At 35.9% G+C, this 13,002-nt stretch overlaps 1 protein-coding gene across 50 annotated transcripts in view; it reads left to right on the top strand.

The window, feature by feature from the left end:
- The window catches only part of WNK1 (WNK lysine deficient protein kinase 1), a 163,000-nt gene that overhangs the window by 74,357 nt on the left and 75,641 nt on the right, over window positions 1–13,002 (top strand). For all 50 annotated transcript variants that reach the window (XM_070270813.1, XM_070270810.1, XM_070270809.1 and 47 more), the window contains exons 3-4: window positions 442–662; window positions 2,806–2,963. In XM_070270813.1, the coding sequence (XP_070126914.1) occupies window positions 442–662; window positions 2,806–2,963 (379 nt within the window). The remainder of the gene's footprint in view (window positions 1–441; window positions 663–2,805; window positions 2,964–13,002) is intronic.

The following is a 13,002-nucleotide window of genomic DNA, read 5'->3' as shown; positions in this document are numbered from 1 at the left end:
AGTAGGAAGCTCAAGCAGTGCTTTTCCTTTTTCCTCATGTGAACTCCCTTCCAATTTATGCCTGATTTTGATTGCTCTTCAAAGCTTTCAAGTAGTTGTTTTGTATATATTTTTTCTAGAGTTTTATATCTGCATCCAGTAAGAATTGCCCTACCATTTGCCAGAAGTTAAACTCTACCCCTTAACTTTTAAATCATTTTAGTAGTGATCTAATTTTAAGGAATTCATTTTTTGTGCTTTGTTATCAGAATTCACTTACCAACCACTTATTATCCTATCCCCTTTAACCTTACTAAAAGTATCACTAACCTTTCTAGTTACTGAATCTTAATATTCTAAATTTGATATTCCTAGCTCAGATTTGTTAGAATTTAATGGAATTCTTCAAAGCAGTAAACTCATATCGTTGATAACCTGTTTGGTATACCTTCCCTTTTCTAGGTACCTGAAAAGGTTTAAGGTGATGAAGATCAAGGTTCTAAGAAGCTGGTGCCGTCAGATCCTTAAAGGACTTCAGTTTCTTCATACTCGAACTCCACCTATTATTCACCGAGATCTTAAATGTGACAACATCTTTATCACTGGCCCCACAGGCTCCGTCAAGATTGGAGACCTAGGTCTGGCGACCCTGAAGAGAGCCTCTTTTGCCAAGAGCGTGATAGGTATGTTGCAGGTTACCTTGCAGCCCAACTGGCTTCTGATATTCTTTTTATTTGGAAACCTGATCCTGTCAGAGCTTTTGTTACGTGAAGTAAACCTTCAAAAATTCATAGCTTGAACCCAGGAAACGATCAGTTCTACTTATGAGATGTGGATTTTTCTATATTTATGCTTCTAGAATCATCTTTAAAACTAGTGATGTTTTATAAAGTTATATGAAGAGAAGTAAGGTGAACTTTGTTGACAAAATCTTATGTAACTATCAATCTTATTGGGTCACACTTTTGATACTTGTGTTTATTTATTAGTAATTATTTATATAATAAATACAGGGTGTTACTTTCCTTATAAGAGACATTGAATTTATATGTAGTTTAGTTTCTAAAAGCATTTGTTGGATATATATATATATTTAAAAATATCTGCCTGTTAAAACTTTATTTTAAAGTGTGAAAATATGACAGTTCATTCTGAAAGTTTGGTTTTATCAACTTTTTTCTTACTCCTACTCTTCAGAAGATATATCTAAAACAGGGTTTTTCAACCTCAGTACTATTGACATTTTGGTTTAAACAGTTAAAAAAGGACCCTCTTGTGCATTGTAAGGTTATTTAGTGGCACCGCTGGCCTCTACTAACTAGATGCCAGTGTCTAGATGCCAGTAGCACAGCCCCTGTCCACCTCCCTATAGTTGTTACAACCAAAAATGTCTCTGGACATTCCTAAATGTCCCCTCAGGTGGTATAGTCACCCCCTGTTGAGAATCACTATCTAAAGAACAAGGCTGTCCTTTTAGACTTTTAACTATATGTTAGAGAGCTGAAGCTGGAAAAATAATTTAATGCTTATTATTTTGATAAGCTTTCACTCTCTGAAGAGGGTATGACAATTTGAAAACTTGATATCTTGACAAACACTCTTCTCTCCCCAAAAGGTGACGATGACATTAAGGAAACTATTAATTTTTAAGTGGGCTAGAATCCTTTGTGTTAATAAGAAAAGCAAAGAACACCAGTAATTTGCACATCCTTATAAAATAGTACTCTCCTTGGAATATTATGTAACTTGAATTTGGAATGCTGTTTTTACATTTTCTTAAAATCTATTAAGAAGAAGAATGGGAAAAGAGTTATGTAAAGCTGAATTTCCTTTTTTCTTTCCTTACAGGAAGCACTTCTTTGATTGTCTTTAGCATCTTAAAAATCTCTGGTCCAAGAGAGTTTTGTTTTGTTTTTTTCTTTTTCTTTCTTTTTCTTTCTTTTTTTGTTTAAATCATAGTTGTGCTAGCATGTTCTTGGAAATGTCCTATAATTTGAAGTATACAGACTTAATTTCTTTGGAAACATTGAAAAACTTGGTCTGTGGGATCATGCACTCTGTTCATAATTCAGTGTATATTTGAGTTCTCTATTTGTGTATGTATGTATTTGTTTTTTGCCTGTAGGATGTCTCTCACTATATTTCTTGTATCTGCAGTAGGCTTATTTGTGTACTGCAGGTCAGATGGTAAGTATGTGAAGGAAAGGGCTCTGATGAGTGCCCTTTATAGATAATTATACTTCATTATTTTAAAAAACATCCTGAATATTGAGTTTTTTACCGCAAGGCCTCATTAAAAGTGAAACTGATCAGATAGAATGTGAATGGCAAGAGACTAGCTATAAATGTTAACCTTACAGCTACCATACAGTAGGGGGCAGGCAAGTATTTTGATGTTTTTTAATAATCCATCGTCCTCTCTTACAGGTAGATGCCATTTTATCTACTTTATTCCTTGCTAGTCTCTTATTTTTTCCTTCCATATGTTTTCAGTATGAGTTATATTAATCTTTTATCCAAGGCTCTACTTTGATGTTATGTAACAGTAATCTATTTGAAACAGTAAATAGACAGTTGACCCTGTTCCAGTTGCTTATGAAGGCCTTGCAGTGGAAGAGCTAATAAGATATTTGATCCAAGTGACTAAGATTTCCTCCCCGACATTTTCTTTCTCTCTTTCTTTCCATTTGTCTTTCGGAATTTCTTTCTCTTCCTCCCTTCCACTTTCTTCTCTCATACAGGTCAACCCCCTCTGCTTCTCCCCACTGGTGAGTAACATCTGCAGCTTCTGCTCACATTAAGTCTGAATTGTTCTTTTAATTTAAGGTACCCCAGAGTTCATGGCCCCTGAGATGTATGAGGAGAAATATGATGAATCAGTTGATGTTTATGCTTTTGGGATGTGCATGCTTGAGATGGCCACGTCTGAATACCCTTACTCAGAGTGCCAAAATGCTGCACAGATCTACCGTCGAGTGACCAGCGTAAGTCTTCCCCTAACTGATTGGTCAGTTTAGGTCACATCTAAAAAGGAATCCCATGCTGGATAACATCAAACCATGCAAAAGGAAAAGCATGTAGTGTGTAGAAAGCATATATTTCAGTATGTAGAAAGCATACTGAGGTGTTAGGGGAGAGGAAATTGAGGTATTTTATTGCTCATGATATAGTGAGAGATAAAGATCAAAGAAGCATCAGTTTATCCTGGACCCTCCTAGTACTCATTTAAACCTTTATTATGAGATATACTGTGTTTAAAAATACTCTCATGGGGCCAGCCTGGTGACGTAGCAGTTAAGTTCATGCACTCCACTTCAGTGGCCCGGGGTTCGTGGGTTCGGAGCCTGGGTGTGGACCTACACACCACTCATCAAGCCATGCTGTGTTGGCATTCCACATACGAAATAGAGGAAGATTGACACAGATGTTAGCTCAGAAACAATCTTCCTCAAGCAAAAAGAGGAAGACTGGCAACAGATGTTAGCTCAGGGCCAATCTTCCTCACCAAAAAAACCAAAACAAAACAAAACAAAAACACAACCTCTCATTACCTGCTTTTCAACCCCCTATTTATTCATCTAAGTTCTCTTTCCTTCCCACCATAAAGATTATCTGAGTTGAAAGTAATGCTCTTAACTCAAGCTGCTTTGTTTATAGACTTTCCCTGAATGGCTTAAAATGGATTTATTATATTATATCATTTATAATTACCTGTAAGATTTAAGGTATAAATTAAAACTTTACTCGAGGGGCTGGCCCCATGGCCAAGTGGTTAAAGTTCCACGCATTCTGCTTCTGCGGCCCAGGTTTGTGGGTTCGGATCCCATGCAGGGACCTACACCATTCATCAGCCGTGCTATGGAGGGATCCCACATACAAAGTAGAGGAAGATCAGCACAGATGTTAGCTCAGGGCTAATCTTCCTCAAGTGAAAAAAGAGGAAGATTAGCAACTGATGTTAGCTCAGGTGAATCTTCCTCATCAAAAAAATTTTAGTTTAAATTATACATCTTAGAGGCTGGCCCGGTGGCACAGCAGTTAAGTGCACACATTCCGCTTTGGTGGCCTGGGGATCACCGGTTCGGATCCCGGGTGTGGACATGGCACTACTTGGCAAGCCATGCTGTGGCAGGCGTCTCACACATAGAGTAGAGGAAGATGGGCACAGATGTTAGCTCAGGACCAGTCTTCCTCAGCAAAAAGAGGAGGATTGGCAGCAGATGTTCGTCTTCCTCGAAAAAATAAATAAATAAATAATACATGGTAGTGTATTTCTGCCAAAAAAAGATATTTTCTAGAGTTGTGCAATTCAAACCTGAAACATAGTTGTTAGTTAGGTCCCTAATCATAAAGCACTAAAAGAAATTTACTGTAAGAATGTACAGGCTTTCTACAAATGACCTAAAAGTTAAGCCAAGTAATTCCATTGAATATTTTTGGAGCTTTTTCTATTGTGAAGAAGTTGAAACATATACAAAACTAGTGAGAATAGTATAATGAATTCTTATTTGTTCAATGCCGCATTAATATTAGAACCACTTTTGCTGTACTTGCATTATCTGTCCTCTTTATTTCATTGTTTCATTTTACCACTGTATACTTAATTATACTTCTCTAAAAAATACAGATCTTTTCTTTTCTTTTTTTTTTTTTTTTAAGATTTTATTTTTCCTTTTTCTCCCCAAAACCCCCAGTACATACTTGTGTATGTTTAGTTGTGGGTCCTTCTAGTTGTGGCATGTGGGACGCCACCTCAGCATGGCCTGATGAGTGGTGCCATGTCTGGGCCCAGGATCCAAACCGGTGAAACCCTGGGCCGCCAAAGCAGAGTGCGCGAACTTTACCACTCCATCACGGGGCCAGCCTGCAGATCTTTTCTTATGTAACTATATCATACCTGAAAAAAACTAACAGTGCTTTCTGGATCATCTAATACCCTAACCTATTCAGATAGTTCCCCTACTGTTTCAGAGATGTCTGTTTATAGTCAGTGTTCAAAATAGGACTCATCAGGGTCCACGAGGGATATCTTCTTGTTATATCTCTTACTCTAGAAGTATTGCCCCCACTTTCTTTTTCTGTGTTCTATTGATTTGTTGAAGAAATTAGGTGAAATGTTCCACATTCTCTATTTATTGATTTGCTTCCTTATGATGTCATTTAACTTGCTATCGTATCTTCCATATTTCTATAAATAGAAATCTATCTTAAAGTTGTTGGGAGGATGTCAATAATGTAAAAATAATTTTATCTTTTCACTCATTCATACAAGAATGTTTGTAGTTTTCCAGAGGCTAAATGATTTGTGATATTGTAGCAGATTAAATGCAGAAGCAGATAATGAGAATCCATTTGTCTTCTCTTAAGCCATGCATTAAAAGGTTGCAAAAATGTAAAGCAAAATCAGTCTTCTTGCTGGTTGTTTTTGTTTTGGAAAATATGGAATTTTTAATTTTAAAGGTTGTATATTATTAACATTAATGGATGTATTATTATTATTTTAATGACTTAATAAATATTTTAAAACTTTGTCAGTTTTAATTCCTAACATGGTAAATATCAATAGATATTACACATAAACAAAAGCCCTTTGTTGTCCTCAGTAATTTTTAAGAGTGTGAAGGGGTCCTGAGAGAAACAGATTTGGCAAAATTTAGGTTAAAATTTTTTGCAAGAGTGCTTAATATGTGGTGCTGTGTATTTCATATTATGTTACATCAAGAGGCACATAGGATCTAGTTAATCCGTTTTTTTTTTTTTTTTTAAGATTGGCGCCTGAGCTAACAACTGTTGCAAATCTTTTTTTTTTTTTTGCTCCCCTCCTCCTTCTCCTCAAGGCCCCCCAGTACTTAGTTGTATATTCTAGTTGTGAGTGCCTCTGGTTGTGATATGTTGGATGCCACCTCAGCGTGGCCTGATGAGTGGTGCCATCTCCACACCCAGGATCTGAACTGGTGAAACCCCAGGCTGATGAAGCGGAGCACGCGAACTCAACCACTCGGCCATGGGGCCGGCCCCTAGTTAACCCAGTTTTAGTGATACAATTTCATTGAATTTTGGTATATTAGAAGATGTGATTATAAATTGCTTTTTTATATTTTTGATAGCTGGTTAGAGTGGTAATTTAATGTATTTCTAAAAACAAATGGAAAACATTTTGCTTCAGGTAGACCGAATTAGCTTTACATCTTCATAAACAAAGGCTTGGGAGAAATCTTTGATTACCTCATTAATTATAATTGCTGTGAATATTCTTTTAATGTCTTTTTTTCTATGTTTGTATGTGATTCTGCTGTGTTGATGGGTGTGGAGCTACTTTGGACAGTTAATTTATTTAACTCAGCATGAATGATAAGAAGCATTAGAGTCTTCATACCCAATAAATGCAGTAACTTTTGTTTGTCTAGAGAAAAGCATTATTTAAGTTATTCCTGATGTTATAACTACAGTGGTATTCTGTCAGTTATTGTTGTTGTCTCCAAGTCTCTGTCCTGAGGCCTTAGTGTTATATTTATTAGCCTCTTTTCAATACCCTCCCACCCCAGTTTCTAATCTATGATAGGCCTCTCTAAAAGCATTGATCCTCAACTCAGGTTGGGGGGGTCAGGAGAAATGTAGTTTGCTTAGCCTTCAGATAATTATGATAAGTATCCTAATCATTCTACCGTTTTGCCCTTAGAAAGCTCACCTGTTTTGCCTCTTTGAGTTGTATATCAGTATTCCAAGTTCAGGTCTTTTATTATTATTCCCATTTCTTCCCCCATACATGATAATTGTCCCTTTTCTTCTTTGGGTGTAGGGTGGACTATTTACTGGGTGATTTCCCCCTTTGTTTTATTTACAAATCTTGAAACTTAAAGGAGTGTATTTGACTCCTTGTTTTTTTACTCACTCCTTCCAGTTTATCAGGTTCTTGCTTCAGAAGAACTCTTAGATGAAGCCTTCTTTATTCCCCTTGTCAGAACTCTGATTTCACATCTTCCTTACACTATCTTCCAGCAGTAGTTTGCATTATGAATTTGTTTTTCTGCTTCACTTAAACTAGTTGAATTTTCTTGCTGTCTCTTACTGGTATAAGGAACTTATGTTATATGACACCAATTTGCTTATCGAAGCATGTACAGATTCTTAATATTATCTTTTGGTATTCCTCATCTTCATCTAAACACTTTTGTTAGTCAAGCCAGTCCTCTTTTTATTATCCTACACATATGCCACATATTTTCTTTTATTGCTGTCCATATGTACATGCTATTTTTGTCTTTGTCTATGTACTCTTCTGCTATCCAATCAATCCTTATACTGTACTTAACTAACTTCCCCAGTGAAATTTTATCTGATTGGCTTCACTGCGTAATGATCTTTGCCTTCTCTCAGGTGAGCTTCTCAATTGATCTGAATCACAGAGTTTTATTTGTAATTGATTATTTTACTTATAAGTTCAAAAATTGAATTAATGTAAAGCATTTAAAATAGTGCTTATTAGCGTATAATAAGCACTATATAAGTGCTTGCTGTTTATTTTTACTGATTTATAGCCTTCTTTAAAATTTGTAATCGTACCTCTGTAAAGTATTTCTGTTTAACTTCATCCTTATCCCTAGCACTGTCCCAAATAGAAGTCTCAAATGCAAATATCTGCAACATTTTCTGAATCCCTGCTGTGTGCCAGGTCCAGAGCTTGACAGCAGGTGATTAAAGATGAATAACGTAGATATCCCCTGTCTTCAGAAAACTAGTTCCAATCTAGAGGATAAACATGTAAGGAAATAATTGTAACTATAGTGTGATGAGTATTATTAATAATGGAGACAAGTGCTAGGAGCAACAGAGGCACAGTGGTCAGCTCTACTATGCATTAGGGAAGGTTTTACAAAAAGAGCTGTCATGTGAACTGGCAAAAAAGGGAGAAGTGAGAGAGTGTTCCAAGAAACCAAGATAGGATGTATGTGAACACTGAGGTGCTAGGCACCATAGTACAACCACAGGAAAGGCAAATTGATCAAATAGTGTGAGAATGTTGTTTTGTGGTTGGAAGGGAGGGACAAGAATCAATCGCTAACTGGTTTTCCCAAAACTCCCAAATCCTGCCTCTCATCTCAGAGCAAAGAGTTAGGGGTCTGTAATTAAGAGGAACTTGTGTCTCCTTGTAAGTATTTTTTGCCTTTACTGTATTGTTATCTTTTAAAGAGGAAAGAAACTTCCATTTGATTATAGGCTTTTAGAAGTAGCAAGAGGAAAAGAGAAAGATTGAAATTACAGTAGAAGGGGGGATAATTGGTAGAGTAATAGCCGGGATTCAGTGAGATCTGGAGCGTGGTATATACGGGAAGCCTTAAGAGGGAAGATTTTTTTCTTGAGATAAGCTATTAAGATGGGTTTTGGAGGCACAGTCTTGGATTCACATCCCTTCTCTTATTCTTATATGATTTTGAGCAAGTCACTTAATTCCTCTGTAAAGGAAGGATACTGATACCCCTTTACAGGTTATTTAGCACAGTACCTGGTACTGGTAATGTAGCAGTAGATCCTGGTTATTTTCTATGAAATATGAGTTAAGTCATATTCTCTGAGGTGTAGAATGAAGGACAGCCTTTAAATGTGGTAAAGGCTTAAAATAACATCTATGGAATTTTGGACTGACCAGGAAATAACAACTGGGAAACACATCAAGCCTCCAGAATTGCTTTTTATCATTGATACATGCTACTATGTAAACATTTGATTCATTGTTTGTACTTGTGTATGTAAGTATAAAAGAGCAGATTCTCATCTATGACTTATTTATTCCTTCTCATAAGCTATAATAGTTTAAAATACTTTGTTAGTCCTCAGTTTTTTATATTCTGAATTCTTCCTACCAGTCTTTGAAGAGTAGATTATGGTGAGGTGTTGACACAAATGAGTAAGACTTCATAGGAGAAATATTAATCTTATTTGGTATCCTTTCCACTTGACAGATTTCATCTGTTTGTGAATATTTTATTTATTATAAACTGTGACCAAGCACTAATACTGTGTACCGAGGATACACCAAGTAATGAGGTTAAAAAGTCCCTTCTCTCATGGAGCTTATATTCACATGCATGAAAACAGTTGATTACTCTATTAGTGTGATAACAAGGTTCGTGTCTAGAATAGATGGGAGATTAAGATTGAGAAGATGAATTAAGTGTGTTGTGACACAGGTTCGGTCATTCTTTCTTTTTGCCTCAACTCTATGACTAGATACCAAACCAGTTTGATTTTTTAAAAAGTAGGATAAGTAACCAAGCAATGAGAGAGGAGATACAAGCTAATAGATTCAAAGCTGAGGAAAAGATAAAAGTTGCTACGAATCAAAGTAAATTTATATGTCAGCATGCTGTATGAGTCATGTTACTAAAGAATAAAAGGTGTCTTTATTATGTCACTTCAGGCAAATCACCTCTGAGCCTGAATTTCCACATCTGGTAATGGTCATCATAACTGCCAGGCCTACTAAGGTTGTTGTGAAGAGCAATGTGTTGAAATTGTGTAAGAAGGTACATTTGAAAAAGTTTAAAAATAAATTTATTGTATTAGACGTGTAAGTAGATGATCTCTGAAATGTCTTCTATCTCAGTAGATTCTTGATATTTTAGAATGATTTGACATAAGAGTTTCTGCCACCAAAGATTGGGAGGATAGTAGTAATAATGAGCTTTTGTTAGCTTGATAAAGCTCAAATGCATTGGTTTCATAAATTTCCAAAATCTGTTATTGGGGCTTATTTAAAGAATTTGACTTTCTTTTATTCCTTCAGCTTTTCAATTAAATAGGAAATATAAGGCAAATTATTTCTTGGGCAGCTGAATATGAAGTTATCGAAACTTATGAGTATGAATCTCACTACATAATCAAGTCATAGGCTTTCAGTAGTTCTTAAAGTCTGCTTTCTGTCCTTCAGTGACTTTTATAAATGTGTTATTTTGTGCTTATGGCTCTTAAAGGCCCTTTGGGGATTTGATTGATTGATTCTCTGTGTGACGTAATGTGCTGGGTCAGAGTATTGATCAGGAATAATTTTTCTTTTTTATTGTGTGTGCTCAATAAAAAAAGAAATGTACATTTAGGTTTTTTAAACAGCTTTATTGAGATGTTTCATATGCCATGTAGTTCACCCATTTAAGGTACAATTGTACAATTCAGTGGTTTTCAGTATATTCACAGATATGTACAACCATCCCCACAGTCAATTTTAGAATAATTTCATCATCTGAAAAAGAAATCCTGTACCCTTTATCTGTCATCCTCTGTACCTGCATCCCCCCAGCCCTAAGCTACCACTGACCTATTCCTGTCTCTGTAGATTTCAATATTCTGGACAGTTCATATAAATTGAATCATATAATATGTGGTCTTTTGTAACTGGCTTCTTTCAGTTAGCATAGTGTTTTCAGGGTTCATCCATGTTGTAGTATGTATCAGTACTTCATTCCTTGTCAAGGCTGAGTAATAGTCCATTGTATGTATATACCACCATTTGTTTATCCATCCACCCATTGGACATTTGGGCTGTTTGCACCTTTTAGCTATTGTGAATAGAGCTGCTATGGACATTTGTGTACAAGTTTTTGTTTGAACATCTGTTTTCAATTCTTGTGGATATAATCCTGGTAGTGTAATTGCTAGCTCATATGCTAACTCTGTGTTTAACCATTTGAGGAACTGCCAGACTGTTTTCTAAGTGGCTGCCCCATTTTACATTCCCATCATCAGTGTGTAAGAGGGTTTTGATCTCTCCATATCCTTGATAACCCTTGTTATTATCTGAGTTTTTAAATTCCAGCCCTCCTAGTAGGTTTGAAATGCTCTCTTATTGTGGTTTTGATTTTTGTTTCTCTGATTGCTAATGATGTTGAACATCTTTTTCATGTGCTGATTGGCTGTTTGTATGTCTCCCCTCACCCTTAGGAAAAATGCCTATTCAGCTCCTTTGCTCATTTTTTAACTGGGTTATTTATCTTTTTATTATTGAGTTATTTGAGTTCTTTGTATGTTCTAGATGTAAGTCCTTTATCAAATATATGGTTTCCAATTATTTTCTCCCATTCTGTGCTGTGGTTTGTTTTTTCTTAATAGTGTCACTTTCCTGATAGTGTCCTTTGGAACACAAAAGTTTTTCAGTTTGATGAAGTCCAATTTATCTATCTTATCTTTTTTTTTTTTTGCTTGTGCTTTTGGTGTCATCTAAGAATCGGTTGCCAAATCCAAAGTCAGAAACATTTACCCCTGTGTTTTCTTCTACAAGTTTTATAGTTTTAACTCTTCTAATTAGATTTTTGATTCATTTTGAAGTTAATTTTTGTATATGGTGTGAAGTAAGGATCCACCTTTGTTCTTTTGCTTGTGACTGTCCAGTTGTCCCAACACCATTTGTTGAAAAGCCTGTTCTTTCCTCATTGAATAGTCTTGGCACCCTTGCTGAAAATCAGTTGACCATAGGGACATGAGTTTATTTCTGGACCCTCAGTTCTATTCCTTGGATCTACAGTCGTGTCACATAACATTTCAGTCAACGATGGACCGCATATAGGATGGTAGTCCCATAAGATAAGTACTATATACCCTACGTATGTAGTAGGCTATACCATCTCAGTTTGTGTAAGTACTGTAGGGGAGGAAGAAATTTTCCTCTGTCCTTCTAGGTTCTTCTGGCTGGTCTAAGAATTACATTGACATGAGACCTTAACAGGAGAAAGACAAACAAAAGTTTAATGACATGTGTACATGAGAGAAACCCAGGAAAATGTACTAACTTGTCAAAATGGCTGAAGACTTCACCTTAAATACCATCCTTAGCCAAAGACAAAAGATGTTGGCAGGTGGCGAGAATCAGAGACTTCAGAGGAAAGGAAGGCAATTTACAGGTTGGTGAAAGGGAGCCAGTGTCTGGCCACACAGAAACAGAAGTGCACAGAGGGGAACTCAGCCAACAGGCTTTTCTAGGTTCCTCCCTGCCTACCGCCTAGGTCATGTGACGCTAAGGTGCTAGCTCACTTCCCGAGACAGGTTTTTTTATCTGAATTCTTTTAGGTAGGTAACAAGAAAAACTCTCTGAGTCTTTTTGTTTCTTAAAAATAATCAGCCTAAAATAATCCTCATGTTAAAGAGACACATTCTGGGGTGGCAAATTTTGATTCCCTTCAGTACACTCAGTGATGATCTCATGATGATGAAATTGCCTAAGGATGGCTTTCTCAAAATGTATCTCCATGATTAAGCAATGCATGACGGTATATGTCTTGATTACCATTGCTTTGTAGTAAGTTTTGAATTGGGAAGTGTGAGTCCAATTTATTCTTCAAGTTTTGGCCCTTTGAGATGTTTTGCAATTTCATATAAATTTTAGAATCAGCTTGTCAGTTTCTACAAAGAAGTCCGCTGGGATCCTGATAGGTATTGCATTGAATCTATAGATCAGTTTGGGGAGTATTGCCATCTTAACTATACTAAGTCATCTGGTTCATGAACATGGGATGTTTTTCCATTTACTTAGATCTTCTGTAATTTCTTTCAACGATGTTTTATAGTTTTCAGAGTATAAGTTATATATTTCGTTTATTAAATTTATTCCTAAGTAATGTATTTTTTTTGTGATGTTATTGTAAATGAAACTTTTTTTCACTTTTAACTTTTGATTGTTCATTATAAATACTATTGGTTTTTTTATATTGATCTGGAATCTAACAACCTTACTGAACTAATTTATTAATTCTAATAGTTTTTTAGTAGATTCCTTAGGATTTTCTCTGAACAAGATCATTTCACCTGCAAATAGTGATAGTTCTTAAAAAGATAAAAGGCTTGGCAAGGGCGAGTGTGTACTTTACCTGTGAGAAAGAGTTGAAAAAAATGGCTGACTCTTAGTTTAATCAATGGAGGTTTGGGGATAAAGTTGGAAAAACAAAAGACTGTGGGTGGTATTTGACTTCTGGGAATTTTCTAATGAGAATAAAGAGAGCATCTCTTGATAATGTCAGATTCCATTCCCATTATAAT

This window comes from Equus caballus, chromosome 6, assembly GCF_041296265.1.
Source record: "Equus caballus isolate H_3958 breed thoroughbred chromosome 6, TB-T2T, whole genome shotgun sequence".
Classification (NCBI taxonomy): domain Eukaryota; kingdom Metazoa; phylum Chordata; class Mammalia; order Perissodactyla; family Equidae; genus Equus; species Equus caballus.
This window is presented reverse-complemented; position numbering and strand designations above follow the sequence as displayed.